At 34.4% G+C, this 27,485-nt stretch overlaps 1 protein-coding gene across 1 annotated transcript in view; it reads left to right on the top strand.

Moving 5' to 3' along the window:
- Positions 1-27,485, top strand: part of LOC150108695 (uncharacterized) — a 191,321-nt gene that overhangs the window by 68,709 nt on the left and 95,127 nt on the right. The window contains exons 3-10 of the mRNA XM_090416158.1: positions 3,419-3,693; positions 5,550-5,745; positions 6,040-6,173; positions 12,996-13,118; positions 15,992-16,225; positions 22,117-22,272; positions 23,781-23,963; positions 27,117-27,344. Coding sequence (XP_090272284.1) covers positions 3,419-3,693; positions 5,550-5,745; positions 6,040-6,173; positions 12,996-13,118; positions 15,992-16,225; positions 22,117-22,272; positions 23,781-23,963; positions 27,117-27,344 — 1,529 coding nt within the window. The remainder of the gene's footprint in view (positions 1-3,418; positions 3,694-5,549; positions 5,746-6,039; positions 6,174-12,995; positions 13,119-15,991; positions 16,226-22,116; positions 22,273-23,780; positions 23,964-27,116; positions 27,345-27,485) is intronic.

The following is a 27,485-nucleotide window of genomic DNA, read 5'->3' on the forward strand; positions in this document are numbered from 1 at the left end:
AGACCTAAAGTGGCTTGAAAAGCCCTTAGCCCAAAATAGAACTCAATTTTACCTCAAAAATAATCTATACTAGCGATTTATATAGGAGCAATATATTACAAAATATTACAATATTTCAAAATATTGTAATATTACAATCAGAGAAACGAAGAATTAAGTTTTAGTGGTGGTTTAAATAGACTTTTTTTCCCTAACGGAAACTTTTTGTTGCACAATTTTTCATCCTATAATAAGCTCAATCACTAACAAGCATCAACTTTTCAGTATGGAAAACATCAGAAATAGTATATAAAAAAAGTAACTACAAAATACTCATTGCTTTGCCGATGGGATAGAATCCCATTGCAGTCGACTATTTAGCCATTCGTTGATTTATACATAAAATCTTTGTTATTACAGTTGTACGGAAGAATTTGGTTGTTCAATATTATGATCTCTAAAGCATTGTGCGTAATTCCAAAATTTGGGCCTTTTAAACCGTTTAGAGCGATTAGTAACTTCTATACATGAAAATGTTTGTTTGCATTACTCTCAATTGAACTGTATTCCGTCACGTAATGTTATCTACCATCTGCATTATCGCACTTGTTTAGTAATGTAGTTTAACCACTCAAAAAAACAACAAAAAAAAAACACTGAAACAGTGTTTTTTCCCACTTTTTTGTTGCATGACAATAGATGCCACTATTCATTATTTGCTAGCAAGAAAATTTCAAAATTAAATCAATAACCGCACCTGTACGTCACTGTTAATAGAGGTGCCAGTACGCTGTACGGTTGCTTACCGTCCTTAAAAAAAAAAATAAATAAATAAATAAATAAAAATAAATAAAATAAATAATAAAATAAGCGCTGATGAAACCTAATTAGAATAGTTACTTGGAAAGACAAACAGCAAACAAAAGGGAATTCCACTTTTCTGAGGCGATTTTATAGATAAATACTATGACTCCAACTGAGCCATTCTACTAGTTATTTTTAAATAAATATGGTGTAAGGTTTTTATAAGTAGGCTTCCAATATTAAATTTTGTTCCTGACTTCATGAAATACTTTTAAATAAAAGATTTTAAAATTTCTCTTAAATTCGTAATATTCAAAGTGGGTCGGTTGGCCTTTCTTTAATTTTGCCAGATGCTAATTAGGCGGGGAAAAAGTGCTGGTTTACAAAACCAGTTGTAATAAAATAGAAAATAGTGGTCATATTAGACTTTGAATTCTCATTCTCTTAAATATGCATCGAAAGCGCAAAAGAATATGTGTGAAAAAATAGTGGTACAACATTATAACTGATTTTCCCACCTGGCTTTGGAAAATGAGTTATAATTACCCAAACGTCTTTGTGAACCGAGTACAGCTTGCTAGCTGTCACGTGTCTGTTACTTCTATGTTAAATAGCCAATTATGCGTTGTTGAATCATACTTTCTGCATTTACTTTACTTATCACTAAGCATCAACGCATAAAAGATTTACACGTTAGAAAATTTTTGCAGTTATTTTATTATCATTATTATCAATATCAGTTTTTTTTTGTTATCCATGTTTTATCCTTTTAAGATAGTTGTTCCATCTATATAGTATAGACTTTAAATGGACTAACGAGATGAGTTGTACTCTCTCTCTACGCTTATTCTATTAGCCTTTTGTATAATCCCGAAGACCAAAATGAGCACTTCATGAACTTTGTTACTCTTGTACGCTGTAACACGGAATCTCATATGGGAAAGGACAGATGGTAGGCTACAGTGTCAAAAGTCAAGCAGAATCAAGAAGTGAGCCAGCCCTCCTGCTGATCAGACATGGGTGCCTATTTCTAGGTTGGAACCCCCCATAGAAGGGTGAAAAGATCCCCCCCCCCCACACACACACTATAGGGTGACCAAGTGAGCGTGAACTACATTATGTCAGAATACAGGGTTGTGTTCGTCGTTTCATTTTGACTAATGTTGGGAACAGGTTGCCAAAAACAGAGTAGATATTGTTTCCCGCAACGGCCACGTGCCAAGCAGCACACCTTACGCCTCTCTCCTGGGACTGTACCGTTGTTCCTTTGCGAACAGATTCGAACTTTCCCACCCTCTAACTTAAGTTTCAGGATTTGTGAATTGTTGTTGCCTACTTTTTATCTGTTTCTGGCGTACTTTTTCTGGTACCCATCTGTTCTTTTGAAGTTTTATCCATTTGGGTAGCACGGCTTGTATTGTATGCCGTGAGTAGTATCAAGTTACAGCAGAAAAATTAACTTATAAGGATTGGTCCCCCCCTTTTTTTTAATTTTTAATCCTGAGAATAGAGCGTACGTAGATTGCTAGTGATTACGCCTTCTGTTAGAGATTTGACTTATCAGTGCTAAAAATTTATTTATCGGACAAACAGTTAAAACAGATAAAACTTATCTGTTTTAACTGTTAATATAAATACTGACATTTCATAAGAATAGCACATTGAGTTTGTTATCGTAACTGAGGTAAAATCTGGTGTTGCACTAAGTTGGTTTAAAAATATGAATAACACAGCTTCGGGATGATGTTATTAAAAACGAAAAAAAAAATCTTCAGGATGTCCCAGTGAGACTGAACTAATTCTTTGAACAACAACAACAACAAAAAATATTGAAATTGAAAACATTTTTAATATACGCCAGAGGAAAAAGGTAAATCGTACAGCATGGATATGCTTTATTAATTCATTGTCTTATATTAGCCAAGTTTTTTGGTTGCTTGAGAGCAACTAAATGGTATTGTATATGCGTATAGTACATTTTCAAACTAAATTGCATATGAGAGGATTGTTTTTTAAGACAACAGGATTCGGAGTTTACTGTCATTCAAAGTTCCCGTTGTCTGCAATACACTGGTCATTGTTGCTACAATTCATTTTAACATAATCGTTTCGTCTTGATATGTCTGAGGCTTTCAGTAAAATGTTAAGCCTCGGTGTTTAGAATAGCGCACTGTGGCAGTTCCGGAAAATGCGGAGGCTGTCCGACATTGCAAATTACACACGCGCATACATGAGGCAGAGAGAGAGAGAGAGAGAGAGAGAGAGAGAGCAAGAGCACCAGCAGTTAGCCACCCTCTTATTCATGCCACCAGCTTCATATCCAAACCCACTTGCTTGTTCTAATTTATTTAACAGAGTTCCGTGTGATATCCTGTCAAATACTTTTGCAATAATTTTTGGTCTTACACATTGGATTATACAGAAAACAAGTTTTATATATATATATAATTAGATCTTGAAACATGCGTGATATGAATAAACTTTCTTATGAATGTAATGATAGATTTCAATGAAGTAGAATATATTTCTTGTAAGAAGCAAGCGTAGAATTACGGCAATAAATGTACCATCATCTTTAGATAATGGCACAAGCATAAGTTATGTGTTTATTTGTTTATTTATTTATTTTCGATAGCTGTCCGCCGATGCATGTTGGGGAATACTGCCAACATCTTAACCCATGCCATACCGGGCCAGGACCACGTTGTCAGAATGGAGGAACGTGCAATGTGGAGATGAGCGTCACCAGTGGTCCAACTTTCTCTTGCTCTTGTCCTGTAGGATATTCGGCTTCTCTCTGTGAAATTGCTGTTCCTAACAGCTGCGACAGCGATCCATGTCAGAATGGAGGCACATGTACTCTGATAACTCTGGACAACTATACTTGTACATGTGCAGCCGGCTATAGAGGTAAGTTGGGATGATTATTTATTTATTTGCATTTTCAGTAATTTCAGAATTTCCACTTTTTGAATTAAAAGAAGCAAATAAATACAGACTCCAGTCAGTCTTTACACGTAGTGAGTTCGAGCCTTCAGTGCTTAGCAACCAATCAGCCGCTATAACTGATGTTACAGCTTGGCTGATCAACTCCTCTATCGACAAAGAGATTGGAGATTAGTATCCTTTTCTATCCATTAACATTTTGTATATATATCAACACAACATTCCTATATATTGCATTGTAATTAGTACATAAACCTTATTGTAGGATTTTATATATTGAATATGGGTGGGTGAGTGGGTTTATGGGTTTAATTGCTAAAGCAGTTTGTAGCATTTGTGCATTTGTTTCCCCTTTCAATCGTTTATGTATTTATACTTGCTGCTTAGGATTATAAGATTCGAATAATTTTCAGGGTTTTTTTCTTTTCTTTCTTTCTTTCTTTTATGTAAATCCTACCCACGAGAAGATAAATTATATAGTAAACTCTCGATTTAACGGACAAAATTTCCGGTCCGTATGTCACATGTGAAAATTAACACCCGTTAATTTTAAAATGCTTTTAACCAAGATTTGCTTATAATTAAATTAGCAGGTTATTTTTTATTATTAATTTCCTGTTATTTTTAACAAATTTTGGCGAATAGGCCATCATATGTTGGAAAAACACTGTAGTAATTTAGCCGACATAAATGAGTCACCGCTCATAAAACATGGTAGGCGAATGATTAGGACCTGATCACACCAATCGGACTGTAACTGGTTCTTTTGTCGCGTGGTGTGACTTTCTGCGGCAGTTTTATTACACACATTTTCGTAATTTTAGTTAATTATAGAAAAAATATCAGAATTCAAAAGTTTAAAAAAAAACTTTATATGTTTTTCAAACCAGGATTACCTGAATCAAGCGCATCAACATCGAACATTAACTTCACATTAACTTATCTAAAAGTGTGTGTAAAACAATTTTTTTTTTGTTATTACAGTGCTAATATTGATAAAATTGCAGTATAATGTTACGGATATTTTTATTTTAAAAAATTTGCGATTTAACGGACTTTCGATTTAGCGGACACCCCCCCCCCCCCTTAGCCTCTATAAGTCCTTTAAATCGAGGGTTTACTATATTAATACTGCTGCTGGACTGCTTTGGTTGTATGGTATACGCTTGATGGCGACTTTTATAACCCATCCTTTTACCGAACATTATCGATTCTGCACTGCTAAGTGGTTTATTGTGAAAAGTAATAGCAAAAATGACGGACGAGGTATTTTCGAATGATGAAGGAGGCGGGGGGGGGGTTTGAATTCAATGTGTTTTGTTTGTGGAACAACAGAACTGCAATTGCTTATGCAAACAGCATACTGGTGGTCATAAATAACGGTGTCAAGTGTTTACCAAAGTGTCTGTCGACAGCAAAACAAACACAGCCAACGAAATGCATTTTGCTGCCAGAGGAGAAAGAAGAAAATTGTATAATCAATGAGATGGACCAGGCGTATTGATAATTCATCTAGTTAACATCTCACCATAATTGTAGTTGACAGTACGATGTAAAAAAAAAAGGAAAAAAAAAGGAAATGTGTCTGTAGGGAGCAAAGAGAGCACCAAACATAAATCAACATCCGCACAGTTGATTTATGTTTTCTAATCTTCTTGAGCTAGCATTCTTGCAGAATGCTTCCGTCATTCTTTAGAATTACTAACAAGGCATTCCACTAGTATTTAAATAGGATAGGTATCTCCTACAAAGTGGCCTGTGAGTGTATATAAATCACATATTTGTGTTTGTGTGTCTATATTTGTTTTGTTTTGTTTTAGGACATCACTGTGAGCTAGTTGACCACTGTGCTTCTCATCCTTGTCGCAATGGAGCGACTTGTCAATCAAAGGAGGATAATTATCGTTGTACTTGTGCCAAAGGTTTCACTGGACCCACGTGTACTAATGACATAGACGAATGTCGGAATGATCCATGCGTACGGGGCAAGTGCATCAATACCGTCGGATCATACAGGTAATTGTTAACTTCGTTAATATTTCATGACGTTTCACACAGCATTGATTTTTGCCCCCCGTTAAATTAAACAAACTTTATATATTGAAAATAAGCATTTCATTTTAAAATCAGTTTTATTTTAAAACCTTCTCATTCCCAAATCTCAAATAAGTGTTATCCAGATCAGACGCTGGTTAAAATGCATTGATTCGCTGTTTGTTGTTGTTAAACGAAGTCTTTGTTTATTTCGTTTTGAAACTAGACGTGTTTTTTTTATTTTATTTTTATTTTTTATTTTTTTATATAATCTAGGTGTATCTGTGAGAATGGATTTACTGGCCAAAACTGTGAATCTCAGTACATTCCTTGTGACCCTAGTCCTTGTCATAATGGTGGAACTTGTCGCCCGATTGATGCCTTCAATTATCAGTGTACATGCCCACCAGGTAAATTTATTTTATTGATGTTTTTATTCGTAGTTTTATCTTCTGCGTGGCTGTAGCTTACAAATACAGTCTGCGTGGATCTGTGAATTAACTATTTGGCACATTTATTTGCCCAGTGTCTACTGGATATTTCTCTGTGAGCACACAAAACGGAATGCCTCATCTAAGAATTTTTTTTCTTTTTTGAGGGGCGGGAGTTGTTACCAGTGAAGAAGCGGGAAGGATCGCACAGGAAAGGATTAATTTCTAAGTTTTTTCCTTATTTTTTAGTTACAAAAAAAGAAGAAAAAAGTAATTTTGCATTCTCATACAATTTCCGTCCAAGTGTGTTCGATCTTTTTTGCTCCTCGATCGCTAACCTCCGACCACTAGTTTCCCCGTCAAAAATTGTGAACCGTATGTATCAAGTCCTAGCATAGTTTGTTATTGGTTCTGTAGTGAGGACATCAAGCAAGCAGGAAATATTCCTGTACAAACGCTATGATGAGCCCTCGTATGACCCTAATGACGCTTTATTAATGCTCCACTATTGGGTCACCAGCGCGAAGTTGTGATTAGCCAATTGCGATAACGGATGGTTGTAAGCATCCGCTCAATTAAAACTTGAGTATGGACAAAAATTTCACACATGGTGTGCAGATTGATTTCTTGTATAATAATTTAAGCAAGAGGTCACTGTCCGTTAGTTATCTAAGGAATCTTATCTCACCACGTCGTTAGCTCAGTGTTGGAACGTACGACCGAACAGGAAAGGAGCGATGAGCTGGTCTTGGAAAAAAAAAAAAAAAAAAACTGGCCAAAAACGTCTGACCGAGTTTTATGGGTTTTATTAAACTTTAAGTTTTATTGAACTCATACAGAAAATGAAATAAGGGGCTCACTACTCGAGGCTACTTCTTCTCCGGCATTTATTAGAATGCATTGACCTTTCATATTTTTACATTATGAATGAACTGTTTTACTCAAGCTGATATTTATATTCACACACAATTATGTTCGGTTTCCTAATATCTTTAGAAGAGGTGATTTAAGTAAAGCTTTCATTTCCGCTCCATAATTCATAATAGTAATAATAATAATAATAACATTTAAAACGAACTATATTTGTTGATTGGCTTTTCTTTTGACTGAGGACTTTCACTAGAAACCAATATGCTTGAGGCAAATTGGTTTCTAGTGAAAGAAAATAACCTGGACCGAAATTGAACGAAGCGTAGGTATTGAGGTTTCTCTTAGAAGCTGTCTTCATCCCGAGAACTGTCTGGAAAAACAAGGTAATTTCTGCGAAATCCAAGAATGGTTGTTAATTAAGAGAAAGGTTGTTGTTATTATTATGGGATACGATACCCTTTTTAGAATTTTTAAATATTATTTTAAAACATTTACCTTAACATACTTAAAGAGTCAATCAATGTTTTGAACATAGTTTCTTAAACAGTCGGTACTGCTCTCACGAAGACTAATACTTTCTGATTCAGCAGAAGTTGGTGGAATGGTTTTCAATGCATTAAATAAATACTGTTTGAAGTTCTGTTTCCTGTTGTCTCTGACGATAGCGCTTCTTGCTTCAAATGCTTGTTTAAACGTTGAACCTGGCCTGCGTCAGCACAGTAATATGGAACCGCACTTTCCTACATTTTGTCCTTTCTCCATTGGAGTTCTTAATAAAAGATTACCAAACAAATTATTTTTTGATCAGACATTGAGATTTTTTTAAAAAAAAATTTTAAGCTGTAAATATGTCTCATGATATGGTTGATTCGTAAGACCTTCTGAGAACTGCATCTGTGTGTAGCTTTTCTAGAATATCAAAACTGAAATATTGTACGAGGAAAGTAAAAATTATTATTCTTTGAAAATAAGGGGATAAACATCCTTTGTTGTTTTATAGCCAGTAAGCGAAACTAAAGATCGATAACTACGATCTATAAGTTTCATGCCGACAAAAAACTATCGGCGAAGGCAATTCGAAGTAAAGGTGGAGCAAGCTCCCTCACTATTCTTGATATTTTCTCATAATGTAAAACACAGCTCCTAGGAGAAAATATCGAGAATAGTGAGGGAGCTTGCTCCACCTTTTCTTCGAATTGCCTTCGCCGATAGTTTTTTGTCGGCATGAAACTTATAGATCGTAGTTATCGATCTTTAGTTTCGCTTACTGGCTACAAAACAACAAAGGATGTTTATCCCCTTATTTTCTATATTAAGGTGCCAGAAAACTAGCCATTTGGCTTTTTATCTTAACTAAAATATAATTACACCTTTATGGCATTCGTATAGTGAAGGTATGTAAGTTCTTTTCACTAAGCTTTGATATCTTCCAGGTCTACCTACTCACTGATGAGACCTCAAAAAAGGTTGAAACCGGTCTGGGTAGTGACCTCCTCATAATGTAATGACAGTATTACATCTCCTAAGAGCTGTGTTTTACATTATGAGAAAATATCAAGAATAGTGAGGGAGCTTGCTCCACCTTTACTTCGAATTGCCTTCGCCGATAGTTTTTTGTCGACATGAAACTTATAGATCGTAGTTATCGATCTTTAGTTTCGCCTACTGGCTATAAAACAACAAAGGATGTTTATCCCCTTATTTTCTATATTAAGGTGCCAGAAAACTAGCCATTTGGCTTTTTATCTTAACTAAATTATTATTCTTTATTCAAAAATATCGTACTGAAGAAATAAGTATAATTCTATCTATTATATTTATAAGGATTTAGTAAGTAACATTTGCTCGCTTATTTTAGATGTAGAGAAAAAAAATTGATATTTCCGGTGATATTTATTTATTCCCGAAACTTTTAAATCCAGTAAAAGAAAAGAACCTCTAGTAGAAAAAACGGCCATCAATTTTCATTCTCTCACAATTCTGCGCCTTGTGCAGTTGAGGCTTCATTGACAATGTCAATTTAATTTTGTGCATAGAAAAGCAAGTCAAGTAGTACCAAATAAAGTAAGAAAAAGAAAAGTAGCGCAGTTTTTCGATCAGTTGGAGCTGTCGAAAAGTGTGTGTGTGTGTGTTTATTTTCCTTCTGATGAAAGGTCAGAGGAAGTGATATTACTTCTGTTAATATTCTTATATGTATTCATATTTCCCATTCCATTACTATTTTTTACCCCGTCAGTTTGCCCTGTCGAAAAGTGTGTGTGTGTGTGTGTGTGTGTGTGTGTTTATTTTCCTTCTGATGAAAGGTCAGAGGAAGTGATATTACTTCTGTTAATATTCTTATATGTATTCATATTTCCCATTCCATTACTATTTTTTACCCCGTCAGTTTGCCCTGTCGAAAAGTGTGTGTGTGTGTGTGTGTGTGTTTATTTTCCTTCTGATGAAAGGTCAGAGGAAGTGATATTACTTCTGTTAATATTCTTATATGTATTCGCATTTCCCATTCCATTACTATTTTTTACCCCGTCAGTTTGCCCTGAGTTCAGCGGCATATTTTTATTTTATATTATTTTTCTCCTTAATCTCCGTTGTGTTTGTTTGTTTACAATGTGAATTTTCGCCTTTCAGAAGTAGCCGCAACTTATTTAAGAAGTGTGTGTTGGGAATCCACAAACACTTTGTTTTTGAGGTGAATATTACTTGAAATGGCGAATCGCTTATTTATTATAAAAAGATGCCGTTTTACAAGTCGTCGGCCGAGAAGCCGTCACCTCTTCCCACACCTATCGCTACAGTCCGTAGTGTGTCTCGTTTAAAAAATTCTATCATGTAGTATGAAGAAATGAATTAATAATTCATTGCCAATAATTAAATGACCGGAGCAAATTTTAAATAAATTTAAAACGCTCTTCCTCCTGATTTTTTTTTCTTTTTCTTGCTCTGGCTGTCCTAAATTATTATTGCGAATATAGAAATAATATGTCAGTAATCTTTTATCACCGGAGAGATATATAGGAGTACTGTATCCCTGCAGTAGAGAAGTTTGCATTCTAAAATAATATTTATGTTGAATTGTTCAAAGAAGTTACTATATAGCTGACTAGTAAACTTAAAGTTGTGTGCATGAAACAAACCATGCATGCATATAGACAAAAGTAATGTCAGCTGTTCAGTAAGAGAAAGTTTTTGTGCCGTTGGTGACATCTGGTTATTCGTAGTACAAGGCAGCTGGTGATAACGATGACTAAATTATTACCCAACTGTGAATGATATGTCAGGAGTTTTACGCATTCACTCTGATACATACCAGTTCGTGGTTGGTAATATGCTTCCTGGTTATTGACTTTGCATACCATGAATAAATTTATAAAATGCCGGAAACTATTTTTGTAATGCATAATCATTTCGATGCAGAAATTGGGCGTTAGGTTTAATGCAAGGATTTTTACAAAAACGCGACGTTTTTTTTTTATTTTATTATTATTATAGTTCTTATCGTTTTAACCACCCTCAAGTTCTGTCCCTGTTTTGTGACTTTTTTTTCTCTTTTTTTTAATATCATAGCAACTGATGGCTTTTTGAAATACCGACGCTGTTGGCGCACCCGAGAGGTGGGAGCACGCCCCCCCCCAAAAAAAAAAACAAGAAAAAGGAAAAAAAAAACACTTGAAAATTTTACAAAAATATTTTCCTAATTAAATTAATAATTTTTTTTATTTATGTTGTGGCGTGTCTTCTATATCTATACTACTTTTGAATTAGCAGTCACATAAGGTGGGATTGTGATTTTCCCGAGGTCTATTCCCATAGCTCTCGGGGATCACGGCTGCTGTGAATGCAAAGCGAACGAGGTAGTGCTCGGACGGGCCAAGTGTTACTTCTTTTGTCTGAGCCGGACCAGAGGAGATCATGAGTATCATGTATTAGCAATCACTGCAGATGCTCAGTCATAGGTTGTATGCAATGCGTAGTGTCTATACTCAACTCGGCCCCCAAGATTAAATCTCTAGTGCCCCCCCCCCCCCCCCCCGATTAAATCCTGAATGCACCACTGACTGACGCATTTACGACTCTAAGGTCATGTATTATATGTATAAATCACGTATGTTTTCTGGCCAGTTAGCAACGAAAACTAGCGTTTCCCAGAGGAAAATCCTACCATCCTTGTATGAGATTGGATAAGATACCCTCAAAAGGCCTGATAAAAATTTACTATCTAAACTGGATTCAAATTCGGTTCTTTCCAACCAAAGGGCATCATCGATACTGATTCAGCTAAAGAGTTTTGCAACTGATTGTATTAGAAGGTACACATCAGTATCCAGGGGCACAAGTTTCTGTTTTCCTTGCGATTAGCCATTCTGTTGGGAGAGGACACAAGGAACCTTTAAAAGGGCTTTGCAACCACATGAAATTAACAAATATATTGTTGTTATTATTACACGGACACCTCTATGGGTCTGAAGACTCATCACAACAGACCCGAATCTACACAACATCTATGATACCTCTCCTTGAACTCATTGACAGACAAAGCACTCATAACAGTCTGGCAATGCATTCCACTTATTCACCAGTCTTCAGTCAATAATCTAGTTCATGATGATAACCGCTCATAACAATTACAATCAAGTAATCTCTTCTAAATTGCAGCCCATTCCTGCTCTCTTTAAGTATAAAAGGTTTTTAAAAAAATATTTCTTTTAATGAGATATCAGTATAGATGAAGTAAGTAAGCTAACTGAGGAGTAGATTATTTTAATCAGTAAAATGATGTGGCCTGTAGCATTGTCTGTGGAGAAAAGATTTACCACCGGCCCATCTTCCTGTATTTTATTTCAACTTGGACTGAATTTTCTTGGGAGCATAAATTGCTCTCTAATCTTCTTTCAATTTTAGTTTAATTAGGCTGAACTTCTCAAGGTACTTTCAGCATTTTACAAAACAGGTACATTCCAAATTTGGTCACAATCATAGTGTGACCTGTAGAATGGTCTGCAGAGGAGGAGGAGATGAAATGCAATGCTTTTAAGCATTCTTTACTATTTAATGCTCTGATTAATTGTTTATTGTTGTCATATTTTGACTATAATGTTTCTTGTATAAAAAAAGTAGTCAGTCAGTTGCTGTAGTATTTGTCTTTTAGTCCCTAATAACTAACTCTTGATGCCATTATTTGTTAGGCGCTGTTTTATGCAAAATGCATGAGCATATATTAGAATCATTTGTTTATGCCCTAGGCAAGTTATTCCGGAGACTCGGCTGGATAGATTTTATTGAAATTTGGTATTTGGGTTCCTTAAAAAAAGTTGTCCAGCTATCTCAGTTGTTGTTTTAATTGGATCCGTTTGCAATGGTGTAAAAGAGAAAAATGTGTGGACATCGGATAGTGTAATAATTCCACTCTGGCTGGATGGAATTCAAAAAATTAGTCTTTAGGCCTCTAAAATGGAGACATTCTTCTTGAGAGCATGATTGCAGTTTCTAGGGCTAACCTCTGAAATGCTGATGGAACTGATGTTAAAGCTACCACACTGTGGAGTATATCTCTCTCTATACCTTCATTTTAATAGACCTCTTAGTAGCTTAAGATACTTACAAGCTTTCAGCAGGCACTATATCAGACTACAGGAAACTATCTAGAATTAAGTTGCTTCTAAGTTTACATAAATTGGTTTTTGCAAATTTAAGCAACTAGTTTATTTAGTTAGCCTAATAACACTGAACAGCTACACAAACATATAATGTTTAATTTTATAATTTATACAATTAAAATTGCTTTCAGGAGGCAGTAGGCTCCATGCTATAAAATTCTATTGTAAATGCTATATTTCTCAACCAATATCAGGAATCATGATTTAGAATTATTATTTTAAAGTTCTTGTTTATATTTTATATTACAGCATTTGTTTTATAATTGATGTTTCTTAGGTTTTACAGGAAATAACTGTGAAACTAATTCTGATGACTGTCCAGGAAACTTATGTCAGAATGGTGCAAGCTGCATTGATGGCATTAACAGTTATACATGTCACTGTCCACCTACTTATACAGGTGAGCCATGCAATTAAGTTTTATTAGTGTATATATTTTTATAAAAGCAAGTTATGTGTAAATTCAAAGAAGCCTTCCTGATCACTTGATTTACTTATTGTTTCAGAGGAATGATAAAATATGACAGGTAAAGATTTAGATTACTTACCTTATAGTGTCATGAAAAAGTGGAACTGTTCTTAAGTTGTGCAAATACTGGTTTGTTGGGGGTGGATTCTTAGAGTTTTGGAGGGTTGTGAGTTATTTTGGGTTGGGCTTATGGGATTGTTTGCATTCCCACAAGAGCCGACAAGGGAATAATCCCTTTCCCACCCTGCAGCAACTCATAACTCTTCACTTTCCTTCTTCTTTCCAAAATGGGATCCAAACACAAATTTATTCTAGCAAATTAGTAATTTGCAACATAAAAACTTCATTTTTTCCACTACAGCTTAAGGTATCCAAAGTTTACCTATCCCAATTTACTCATGATTTAATTAAGTCAGAGAGGTCAGTAGACACACTGCTTCCAATTAACATTCATTCTGTTTATAGATTAGCAAAATCAGTGCAGATTAGCATAACATACAGGCTTCTACGAAGCTAATGCATTTGTTTTAAAATAAATACTAACCAGAATTTGATGTCATTTTTCCAATTTATAAATCAAAACTCTGTCATGTTTTTCTACCTATAAAACTAGTAGCTTTTTCAAAATAACAGTTAAATAAACAACTAAACCAGTTGTTTCTGCTTCTTGTATTGCTTGTTAATTATTGTCAGAATAGTTGTGGTCTGATGTTTTGCAGGATCTGATTAGAATTCTGCATGTCCTGTAGAATTTAACTTGGATTCACAGAATAACTGTTTAATATTCTTTAAAAGGATTAGTATCTTTAGAGGATCTTTGATGGCTCTGTAATTTTTCACTAAATTTCTAACTTTACTTACTAGTTCTTTTAAACACATTTTTAACATTTTTACCTCTCCACTAAAAGAAATAAAATTCTAGTATCTGTGAATATGGTGACTTCTTCTCTGCTTAACAACCTGCAAACAGTTTTTTAAGGTAACCATTGTGGTTCAATTTATAATATAAGAGGTCAAGTTTTTCCTTCTCTTTGCATAATCTTTTAAGATTATGCAAAGAGAAGGAAATATTGCTCATTATAATGCTCATTTCTTAATAAGATTGGTTCAGTAGATCTTCAGTAGTGGTGAAAGAATTTACTTTGGAGATAGCATGCTGTATAAGTAGATTTTGATTTCTTCTATAATGAATTAATCCAGAATGGTTACTCTAAAAATGTTTATAATTAGTTATATATATATATATATATATATATATATATATATATATAAAGAAAAAAAAGCACCTTTAAACACATATACTAGATTTTATTCTTTACCATATCTTGGTAGGTGGTATCTCCACTTGCATTTTTTCTTTGTTAAATGAACTAAATATTAAAATTATAAATCAACCCAAAACTATGGCATCCTTGAAGATTAAATATGCTAATCCTTTTCAAAAATAACCAGATGTTTACAGAAGTGAGCTACTGTACCCTTGGCAAATTTTACTTAGGCTAAATTGGCCCAAGTTATGAAATCCATGAGAGAGAGAGAGAGAGAGAGAGAGAGAAAGAATGCCATAGTGTGTGACTCCTAATGAAGAAGAGAAATTGTCCCTAACTGTGCATGTCCACCAGCCAGTCCATGAACTGATATATGGTCATTATGATTATTTAGAAGAAAACCTCTTAGCATGTTGTTTCAAAGAATTTAGTAAAGTTATATACTCACATAACCTTAAATAGGAATTAAAGTTTGATTATGCATAAAATGTGGGAATCCATGATCTGATTCTGCAATACTTCAAACCTCGTCTATTCTGACAATCACTGGCAAGCAATGTTAAAATTAGAACTGGATAATATATATGCAATATGAGAATTGAGTTATTCCATTTCCCCGTTATCAGTAGTTCCTTTATTGTATTTCTGAGTTAGTTTTTTTCCTTGCATCAGTTTAATTTTTCTTATTTAACTGTTACTTTGAAAAGTTGCTTGTTTTATGGGTAGCAAAACATATCAGGATTAAGTTAACTTAAAGTTATTATAAAATCTATATTATCTATATAACAATTATTCAAATTAAGTGGATATTGAATCCAACATTATTTCATAGCCAAATATAGAAACTACAAGAGTTTCATGCTGAATATATAGAGACTATAAAAGTTTCGGCGGATACAAGCGTACGCCAACCTTTCATGACAGGACAACTCGTAGTAAAGGTGGAGCAAGCTCCTATCATTGTCCTTAGTATTTTCCCATAATGTAAAACACATCTCCTAGGAGATGTATGATGTTATACATTATGGGGGGGGGGTCACTACCCAGACCAGTTTCGACCTTTTTTGAGGTCTCTCATCAGTGGGAGCTAGACCAAGAATACTCAAGATGAGTATTCATGGTCTAGCTCCAACTGGGTAGTGATTCCCCCCCCCCCCTCCCCATAACGTCATACATTATGGGGGGGAGGTTCCCATAATGTGTTTTACATTATGGAAAAATACTAAGGACAGTGATTGGAGCTTGCTCCACCTTTACTATGAGTTGCCCTGTCATGAAAGGTTGGTGTACACTTGTATCCGCAGAAACTTTTATAGTCTATATATTCGGCATGAAACTCTTGTAGTTTCTATATTTGGCTATGAAATAATGTTGGATTCAATATCCACTTAATTTGAATAATTTTGCATTGCTGAAGTGAAGCATTTTGGCTCTCTTTTTCAGTATATAACAATGATTTAAAATATTTTAGATTTATATTAGATTTTCTGAATATTTGTACCAATTTAGATCATAAAATTACTTGCATTTTTTCAGGTCCATACTGCAGCAAAGATGTAGATGAATGTGCTCTGCGACCTAGTGTTTGTAAAAATGGAGCTACATGTACCAATACAATAGGGGGCTATTCCTGTATATGTGTTAATGGATGGGATGGTGCTGACTGTAGTGAGAACATTGATGACTGTGCAGTGGCTGCCTGTTTTTATGGTGCTACCTGTCATGATCGTGTTGGCTCATTCTACTGTCAGTGTGCTCCTGGAAAAACTGGTAGGTGGAAGATGTTTTTTTGACTGATTGTGTAAATACAGTCATAATAGATTTAGTATGCATTTATATTTTAGAAAAATATATCATTAATTCCAAGAAAATTAGAAATGGAAATATCTGTAATTTGATATTTTCATTTTCAGCTTCAGGAGATCTAACACTAGCTTGCATAAAATAAAATGCTATTCCAGTTTTCAAATTCAGATCCCAGTTATATTACCTACCTACCTACCTACCTATCCTCTTTGCTCCCTGTGGAGCATAGGCCTCAACCATTGACTTCCATCTGACTCTATTCAATGCTTCTTTTTTGATCTCTTTCCAGGAACATCCCAGCTGTCTTGCCTCTGTTTCTAGTTCTCTTCTCCATGTTATCCTGGGTCTACCTCTTTTCCTCTTACCTTGGGGATTCCATTGTAGTGCAGTTTTTGCTATTTCTTATTTGGGTTCCTGATTGTGTGACCTACCCAGGCGATTTCATTTCTGATGCTGGTTTGACCTGTTCTCTCCCAAAGTTCTGTGTTTGTTATTTTATTTGGCTAGTATATTCCTAGTATCTTCCTCAAGCATTTGTTTATGTAGACCTGTATTTTATTTAAGTTTTTCTTTGTTAGTGACCATGTCTCAGCTCCATATAGTAAAACTGGTTTAACATTAGTGTTGGAGAGCCTAATTTTGATTTTTAATTTTATTTCTTTGGACCCCCAAATTTTCTTCATCATACTGAATGCAATCTGTGTTTTCTGGATTCTATTTTGTATGTCCTGTTTGGTTCCTCCTTGCGTACTAATCACTTATCCCAGGTAGATAAAGTTATCTACCTGGGATAAGTAATTCCATAATTCCATAAGTAATTCATTAACTTCCATATAGTCTTTCTGTCTATGCTATCAAATGCACGTTCAAAGTCGATGAATCCCAAATATAGGCTACTCTGCCACTCTATTGATTGTTCAACAATTATTCTTAATGTTATTATCTGGTCAATACATGATCTGTTTGGCCTGAACCCAGCCTGTTCTTTCCTCAGTTTAGTTTCAATTTCTTGTTTCATTCTTTCTAGCAATATTCTAGTAAATATTTTACTTACAGCATTTAGAAGTGAAATCCCTCTTCAGTTTTATAAAGTGTTATATCTCCCCTTTTTTTTTTGGCAGTTTCACCAAGAGTTCTGTATTCCAGTCACCTGGCCATTCTTCCTTTTCCCATATTTGATTAAATAGCATTTGTAGCATTTCAACAGTAGTGTTTATAGCTTTAAGTAGTTAAGCCTGTATATTGTCACTCCTAGCTGCTTTATTGTTTTTTGTTTTCTTTACTGCCTGAGTTATTTCTAGTTTAGTTATAGTTCCTGTGTTTATTTTAAGTATTTCTTCTTCTGGTATTTTTTGTTCTAGGTTTTCTATTTCTCCATTTAAACTTGGAAATGTTCTACCCATCTTTTTTCTATGTCTGTTTCATTTGTGAGTAGCTTTCCTTGTTTATTTTTTACAGGCCCTTCACTTTTAAAACTCTTCCCAGCAAACTTTCTTGTTATCTCAAACAACCTCTTTGGGTCAAATTTACTTGCCGCTTCTTCACTCTCTTTACACATTTCCTCCAGGAAAACTCTTCTATCTTTCCTTGCACTTTTTTTTTTACCTGTCCGTTTTTAAGCCTGTATCTTTCATTTATCCCATTTCTTTTGCTTTCTTCTGTACTTTGCAAAAGTGTATTCCATAAAGCTTTCCTTTCTTCACATAATTTGATGGTTTCTTCAGAGATCCATTGTTTGTGATTCCTACTCTGCCTTCCCAGAACTTCTTCGGCAGTACTATTAAATATATTCTTTATTTTTTCCTAGATAAGCAGAGTAGGAAGTGATTGTCAGATATACAAAAATGTTTTGGGAAAATTTGGAGAAAAGAGCAAAGCTAATAATAATGGAAAATACCTGTTGGATTTCTGCTCAGGACATGGACTGGTTATTACTAACACCATGTTCCAACATAAAAATGTGCACAAATTCACATGGAGAGAAGAGGCAAGGAATAAGAAAAGTCTCATTGCCAATGTTATTGTTGATAGTGATATTTTCTCCCTGGTGCAGGACACCAGAGTGTACAGAGGATTTGAAATTGGAAGTGATCACTATTTAGTCTTGAGCAGGATAAAATTGAATTTCACTTGGATATCATTTGATAAGAAATCCAAAAACCAAATACACCATATTTTAATAAACAGACCTTGGAGAACCTCTTTGATGGATGTAAGAGTTTGGAGAGGTGCAGATGCCTTTACAGACCACTTATTATTGATTTGCAAAAATAAAAATGAAACTAAGAAAAATATTTAAAGGCAAGAACCAAACTGAAAAACAAGGATACAAAAGACAAATATAAAGTAACATTAAGGAATAAATATGGAAGTCTTATAGAACAACATAAAGAAATAGACATTGAAGAGAACTAGGAAAAAATCATCATCATCATCATCAAATTCCTGCCAAGTACCCTCAAGGGGTGTACAGGATATGATAATACTACTACATGAAAATTTAAATCATTACCAACTTCCTATCTACAATTTTCTTCCAAATCAGTCTGTTACTTGTCAAGACTTCAACATTACCAGATCTTATATTTCTATCGTCTAAGGCACTTTGTACCGCATTAATCCACCTATATCTTGGCCTTCCTCTGGGTCGTTTTCTTGCCAACTTGGCAGAGAACACTTGTTTTGCTAATCTTTCCTCGCCCATTCTGTTTAAGTGACCATACCACCTGAGATTAGCTCTGCTAACGCATTCCTGGATGCCGACAATGTCAAGTTCTTTCCTAATATTCTCATTTTTAATATGATATTACCATTGATGCAATCTGTTCACACCTCTAATCTTTCTCAGGACTCTCATATCTGCGGTCTCTAGTCTTCTAAACCAGCTCTCAGATCCATAAGTTAAAACTGGTTTGAACACTGTCTTGTATAAAGCTAATTTAGTGTTCTCAATAATTTCTCTCTTATTCCATATGAATTTATTCAATTGACTTCCTACCATACCAGCTTTGTTGATTCTGTTGTCTATTTCCATATTTAATTTACCATCTTCACTAAAAATCGTGCCTAAGTAGCTGAAATGTTTTACTTGTTCCACAGGTTCTCCATTCACAACACAGTTGACATTTTCAATGATTCTGCCTATTTTCATTGTCTTTGTCTTTTTATTGCTGACCTTCATACCATATCTATTACAACGGTTATTCAATTTAATCAGAGAATCTTGCAGATTTGTAGCGGATTTATTTAGAAGTATAACATCATCCGCATAAAGCAAAGAGCTGACATTAACATTTCCAATTTTGATATCATGTTTAATACCACTTTCCTTCATAATGTAATCCATATAGATAATGAATAACAGAGGGGATAATGTACATCTTTGTCTCACAGCAGATTTAACATTAAACCATCTTCCTCTACTTCCTTCAATTCTAACTGCTGACTTACAACTCAAATAAAGACTAAGTATTGCTTGATATAATGCCCCATTGACACCATATAACTGTAGCGTATTGAATAGCTTCTCTCTTGGCACCTTGTCATATGCCTTTTCCAAATCGACAAAACTTAAATACAGATCTTTGTTATATTCCCATGATTTCTCCACTATTTGTCATATATGTCTCCAAGTCTGTTTATGGATGTCTTTATGTTTAAATAAGGTTCCTCCTATGATCATATCATTGAAAGTGCAAAATTCTTAGGATTTCCCCATTTTCATTATAGTTTCCTAAACCTTCTTTTCCCATTATTCGTTCATATCCCACATTACAATCTTCTACTTTTGCATTCATCTCACCTATAATTAAAAGCATATCTTTACTTTTCACTTCATCTACTTCTTTTTGCGGCATGTCATAGAAGTCGTCTTTCTCTTCTGTTTTTTCATTGTTTGTTTGGTCCATATATAATTATTATAGTCATATTTCTGTATTTAGTTTTGAATCTGGCTTTGATGATTCTTTCAGAAACTGGTTTCCATTCAATTTATGCTCTTCTAGTATCTGTTGTTAGCATGAAAGCTACACCTTTGGTATGTGTGTTATCTTCATTCTGGTTTCCAGAATACAAAATGTATTTGTTTGTTGTTAGTTGGATTTCTCTGCTACCATTCCATCTTGTCTTGTTTAGACCTAGTATTTCTATTTTGTATCTGTCCATTTCTCTGGTTAGTAAGTTAGCTTTTCTACTTTCGTACAAAGTCCTAATATTCCAGCATCCAGTTTTGGTTAAACATTTTGGGGCTAAATAAGTTTTTTCTTGGAGTTTTCTGCCTGTCAGCTTCTCCAATGGAGCTTTCACTGGCTTGCTTCATTTTCCCCAGTACTTCTACCTCTTGGTTTTGTGTTGGTTTTCCAACAATGGTTGAGGTTTCTGTTGTAATATGTTCTTTCCATATTATGGTTGCTAGCCACAAGTACAATCTTCCTCCTTTCTCATCTGGGCTTGGGACCGGCAATGGTGGAGTTTGTATTACCTACTAGTTGCATATATTCTTAGACTGGTTTCTTGTCTTTGCTTCTGTTAACTGGTGACTAAAAGCAGAAGTTTTTTTTTTTTTTTTTTCATTTCTTAAATACACTTATAGAGAAAACATTTTAATAGAAAGAAAAAATGTTCCGAAGTGCATCTCTTTCTAATTATTTAATTTTTCTATTGGTTGCAAATCTTGTACATTGTATGTATTATAAGCATCATTTAAACAAAAATGTATTTTTTTTTTTTATACTGAAGTTTTAATTACACAACATCCTAAAACAAAAGAAACACAAAATGCTTATTCTCCAGTTATTTATAGCTCCGAGGGAGTTGAAAAATGAAAATCGTGAATTTTATGTTTTCAGTAAGTGTCATAATAATACTCAGGTGTATTTAATATACCTTCATGCACATGTTCATGCATTGCATGTGTACATACATACAATGCATGCACATTGTATGTATGTACACATGGGAAACCACCTTCTCATAATCATCTTCCTAGTACGAAAAAAACAAGAACAAGTCTAAAAAACATCTGCAGTGCCAGTTTGCTAACTTGGAATTACCACGATCTTTAGTCATTCAAAGTGATACAGTACTCACAAATACATTGAAAATATCTCATCTCATCTCATATTCCTTATACCCTCTTTTACCTTGCGGTGTCGAGGATCCATTGATCATCGGACCTCACTCCGTTTACAGGATAAGGTGGTCAGCCTTATGCCCCGGTGTATCCTATGGCCTGTAGTGTTGAGTTCTCAAGGCCAGTTTGCCTGCTTTGCGGGATGAAAAACCCCAGAATAAACTGGGGAAAAAACCCTGCTGTCCACGCCCAAGACTGGCTAACTTGGCTATGGCTGAGGAAGATCCTTCAGCTCCTCACGTCACCAACGGGAATCAAACCTAGGACACTCCTTCCCCAGGCATATGGTTGCGAAGTGCATAGCCACTAGGCTAACTGCACAGACAACACATTGAAAATATAGGAAGCATAAACACAAAAATGCTGTTTGATAAAAGACCAAGTTGGTTATCTTTGTTGACACTCATTGTTTACACCCACTGATGAATTCTACTGTCTGAACCTTTAGGATATCACATAATACATACTTAGTGAAGTGAGAACAATCAGATATATGGTATCCTTATGTATTTTGTACCAAAACCTAAGCCTGTTTGTAGCAGGATCAGATGGTATCTGAAATAGTAACATTATTTCTTATATGTTGTGTGTGTGTGTATAATATACCCCCCCCCCCCCCATATACACATACAGTATAGATTCACATTAACTTGAATTTATTATTATTGATCAAGTTTTTTTAGAGATATGCTTAAATGATGTTTATTTTTTTCCTTTCAATTAGGTTTACTATGCCACCTGGATGATGCATGTGCCAGCAATCCTTGCCATGCTGGTGCTATCTGTGATACCAGTCCTGTTGATGGCACTTACATCTGTTCTTGTCCCAATGGCTTTAAAGGACTGGACTGTACTCAAGATGTGAATGAGTGTGAAGAAGGTAATATAAGATGATTTTAATTTATTATTTTTATTATTTGACACCTCCAGGGAGTCCAAGGACTCATTGAGGGAGGGCACCTGCTCTACAACTCTGTCTCTACCACTCAATCTACCAACTGAGTGCAATTACACCAACGCCACCTACTGCCGACCACCACACCACTACTATTTCCACAGACATTTAATGTAGTTAATCTATCCATCATTTTGTTGGTCTACAAACTGATCTTTTCATATTTGGTTTCTAGTCTCTTGCTAACTATTCTTTTAAGCATTATATCAAGTTGATAATTAATAATTTCTGATAATTTACATAGGATGAGAATCTATAAACTTCTGGAGTAGAGAAAGTCATTCTAATTTAAATTTGGATAATATAGCAGATCCTCACTGTCTTTTGAAAAGCATTCATATTTGAAATTGCTTCTCAGAAAAGTTGAACATTTCCAGAGGATGATTCTGTGTTTTGTCTCAATGCTGTGTTGTGCATGACCCGAATTTTGAAGTTTAAATTACTTAGTGTGCACTTGTGTTTACTGTATCAAGTACCTTAATGTAGTCCTGATGCTAATTCTTTCTTTCACAAAACAGTTTATCTGTGAATCTCTCTCTGTCTCTCTCTTGAATTTCTTTTTGTTCCACACTGATGATATACTACTAGTTTCAGTATACAAAATATTTGTTTGGTAATTAAAGTACTGTGTCTAATGTGTTTCATTCTTAATTACTGTGTTTGCAGGTTTTATTAAAACTAAGACTCATTATCTCAGACATTTTTGAAACTGTTGACAGAATCTTGAAGAGGTTTCACTTGATATCACATATTTTTCAGTCAATAAAATGTCTAATCTCTTACCAGAAAAACTTTTGCTTCTGTCTTTAGCTGACATTTACCAGATTCCTTGTGCATAATCAAACATTCTTTGAATAGACAGGCCATTCCGTGGAAAAAAAGAATTGATGAATATCAGTACTACATCAAGTACCTTTAACCTCAAAAGTCAGGGTCTCACACATGACATTGAGACCAAACACAGTATCCTTAGAGATTCTTGCCCCATAGAAGTAGTTTTAAATATGAACATCTTTTCAGAGAAAGTTCAGAGGCTGACATCATCTGAATTTAAATTGGAATGATTTCCTCTATATCTGAAAGTTTGGGAGATTCTTATCTTAATGTCATCATAAAAGTAAATATCAAACATGATTACTTATCTTTTTGATATGAACCTTCTAGCACGTGGCACTTATGTTATAAGTTACTTGACTGTTGCATTTGCCTTGTATTCTTTCTCTCTTTGTTTGCTTGTTTATTCCACATGGAGTACTATTAGTTGTTGTATATAATATGTTTGCTAATTTTCAATAAAGTTAAGTACTGTGTCTAATGTATTTCACTCTCATTTAAAAATATATGCAACATTATCTTTTTTATTCTTTGGAAATGTATTTACAGTGCTTTAACTTGAAAATTAATTTTATTAAATCTAAAATTAATTTGTTTAGGTTCTCCATGTGAACATGGAGGTACTTGTGTAAATACTCCTGGCTCCTTCCACTGTAACTGTACAAAAGGTTTTACTGGTCCAAGGTGTGAAATTAACATCAATGAATGTGACTCCAATCCTTGTAGAAATGAAGGGACCTGTTTAGATGAGAGAGGTGGTTTCCGTTGTGTTTGTATGCCAGGTAAGCAAAAACTATATTGCTGCTCATTATTCTTGTGTGTGTGTGCATGTTTGTATTGTCAGTAACATTTTCTTGTGTGTGTACAGACACAAGAAAATGTTACTGAACAAGAGACTCGAGACAAGGAGATCCAATATCTCTCAGCATCTTTATCTTGCTGTTGAAAAGAACAATGGATGTCAAAAGAGGAGAACATAAGGGAAATTTCAGTTCAAGGTACAAAAATCAATAATTTACAATTTATAAATGATGATCATTATTGAAAAAGATGATCAATTAGAACATTGTTAAAGCTAAGTGAGAAGGAAGTGTTAATAATGAAAATATGATAAAAATGATAATGAAAATACAGGTTGATAATGAACATTGAAAAACTAAAAGAATGATATTCGGAGAAAAGAGGATGAAAAAAGCAGATAAAGGTCAGTGGACATGAGTTTGAAGAGGTTAAGAACTTCACATATCTAGGGTGCAACATGGCATATGATTTAGACTGTAAATAAAATCGGATAGCAAAAGTAAGTGTACAGACAAATGACAAGGTATGTAAAACTAAATTGATGAGTCCTGCCAAAAGCTGATATTGCTGGAAAAATGCATATTCAAAAGCATTTATAGTCAAAGACTTTATGAGACAAATATTGGCTATGAAAGAATGTGCTATAGAAAGATTCTACAAATTGAATAGGTGCAAAAAGTAAACACATGAAGAACTGTATATAAACTGCAAAGAGAATCTAATGTAGAAAATAATTCGAAGAAAATGTAAGCTTTTTTTTGGATGTATCTACAGACTGTATAACAGTAGAAAGTTTAAAACCTTGATGTTTAGTACAATGGATGGTATAAACAGAAGAGGATGGCCAAGATGAGAGTGGATAGATGATGTGAAAAAGCAGTGTGGAAAGAGTTTGCAGGTTTTGAATCACTTTGCAATGGACAGAGAGAAATGGCAAAGAATGGTAAAAAGAGCATTAGACATCAGTGGGCATTGGACCCATGGGCCTGATGATGATGATGAAAAATATAGACTAGAGACACGAAAGGATAAGAATGTAAAATAAACACTAACATGTAGGTAATATATGAGTAGAATGTAACTGAACTGAAAAAAAAAAAACATTCAATTTTGCAAGTACTTATCACCCTTCTGAGTTTTACAAAGCATTATTCACACATGATTACATGATTATAAAATTGATCAGATTGGAAGCATTACAATCACTGTAGTTTTCATATGAATATGATCCATTGTTTGTTCCCAGCTGTGGATCCATTGTAAGTTGTATTGTTTCCAATTTTGTGATGAAATTTATAGACCTGGTTATTGTAATGCAATGTGGAAATATGATTTCAAGCAGACTGTTGTGGGTATTGCTACTTTAAGAAGACATTTGAGGTGTTCAATTTTGTGTTTTAGGACTATGGCAGATGAACAAATATATTTATAGGCATTGGTAAATCAGTTAGGATAGCAAATTAATTATGGTCAGGGTGATAAGAAGAGCAGTGCAAGTACATGCCATTACTTGGCATGTACTTGCACTGCTTATAATATAATGTTCTGATCTTGCAAAAGTTAAATTCTGAAAGTGAATTGACGTTCCCTTTTTCATATTCAGTTGTAAATTGTAATTTGTGACAGAAAGTACTAAATAAGTCAAAACGTTTTAGTATAGTACATTTATACCAATGCACATAGATATTGTCCACATATCTGTTGTTAAAAGAAATGACTGTGAGGAGGGAGGGAGATGCAATTCTAAGGTAGACAGAAATAGTTCTGCAAGTTATCTGCTGATATTTTGACCCATTGGAAGTCATAATATGAACTATTATTCCTATTCAGGGGAGGCTTTGCAACTTTCTTTGAAAAGATGTTCATATTTAAAACTGCTTCTATGGAGAAGACAAGTTTCATCCCACTGGGTACTGTGTTGAGTGTCAATACTATGCTGTGCCAGACCTGACTTTTTTTTTTACATTCAATACGTGAAATCTCAAAAGTTTGGTCTTGCACAGCATAGTATTAACACTCAACACAGTATCTGGTGTGATGAAACTCATCTTCTCCATAGAAGCAGTTTTAAATATGAACTCCTTTTCAAAGAAAGTTGCGAAGCTCTTTTACGTTGATCTCCCCTGAATTGGAATGATCATCTCTCTTTCTCTCTCCCCCCCCAAACGTTTGGGAGATTCTCATTTTATATAAAACATCAAAAATAATATTAATTTCTAGTTTGCAGCAACTATTTTTAATTGGCGAACCAATTGTTGTATCTACTTTGTATCCTTGTTCTTTGATTTTCTTGTTTCTACATACTGATGTTCTGTTATTTTGTATGAAATATCTGTTCTTTTTTTTTCAAGTTAATCACTGTGGTTATCATGTAATTTTTGTTTATAGTTATGCCACAGGTTCCTTTAAAGATTAGTATATAGAAACTTTAGCATCGCTTAAGGCCCCAACTGCCTTTACATCATGAATCGATTATCCCATTTGATAATTGTTGCCTGAGACACTAGATTCTGTATTTTTTGTTTCTTCACACACTCATTTGCTTCATGGGTGCCTTCGCACAAACTCTCCTGCATCATCCTAATTTCTTTAGTTTTCCTGACTCTGCACTTCCACACTCTCGGTGAACAAAGCTCTCTGTCTAGACACCTAACTCCGAATCCATGTAGATGCAGTCCATCAGGCCATAGGTCCACAAACTCTATATCATTCTTCCTGTACAACCTGAATATTGATTCATTAACTGTCATTGTCCTTGTCCTCAGTTTGTTTCTGTCATAGCATGTCAGCAGACTTATAAACTTCACCCTCTCGCACTTCTTTTTTCGCATCTTCCAGTAACTCTTATTTCTTCCCTCATGCAAATACTTCTCACTTCTCAGAGGTCATTGGTTCCAGGTTCCAGGCCATTGGTGTACCAAGTTTTATATACGAAAAGTTCAAAGTAAATAACTTTCATGTGTTATGAAAGTTTATTTTAGGTCCCATGAGTAAAAAAAAAAATTGTATGTGTAATTCTTGTATTCTTGTACTAATAATATTATTCTAATTTTATTTTACAGTATTATTCTAATTACATTATTATTTTTGATATATACTTTTTTTTTTTTACATTAAAATTTTTTGTATTGCAGGATACAGTGGGTCACATTGTGAAGAAGACGTTGATGAATGTTATCCAAATCCTTGCCTGAATGGTGGTATTTGTAGTGATAGAATTAATAGCTTTAAATGTCTTTGTCCCATTGGTTTTTCTGGAAAGAAGTGTGAGGTTAATGATGATGATTGTCTTAACCAACCATGCCAGAATGGAGGAAGCTGTACAGATGCAATAGCTGGTTTTTCTTGTCTATGTCCACCTGGTATGTTTTTGTTAATTTTTTGTAGGATTAATGAATTATTATTTATTCTGTATATTTGCAATGATATTTTGTCAGCAGTGACCAAACAAGTAGTATCATCTCATAGACCATTTTATAGCTTTTTTTTTGTGGCATATATGA

The sequence above is a fragment of the Typopeltis vanoorti genome, chromosome 3, assembly GCF_054136105.1.
Source record: "Typopeltis vanoorti isolate ZY-2024b chromosome 3, IOZ_Tvanoo_1.0, whole genome shotgun sequence".
NCBI classification, from domain to species: Eukaryota; Metazoa; Arthropoda; class Arachnida; order Uropygi; family Thelyphonidae; genus Typopeltis; species Typopeltis vanoorti.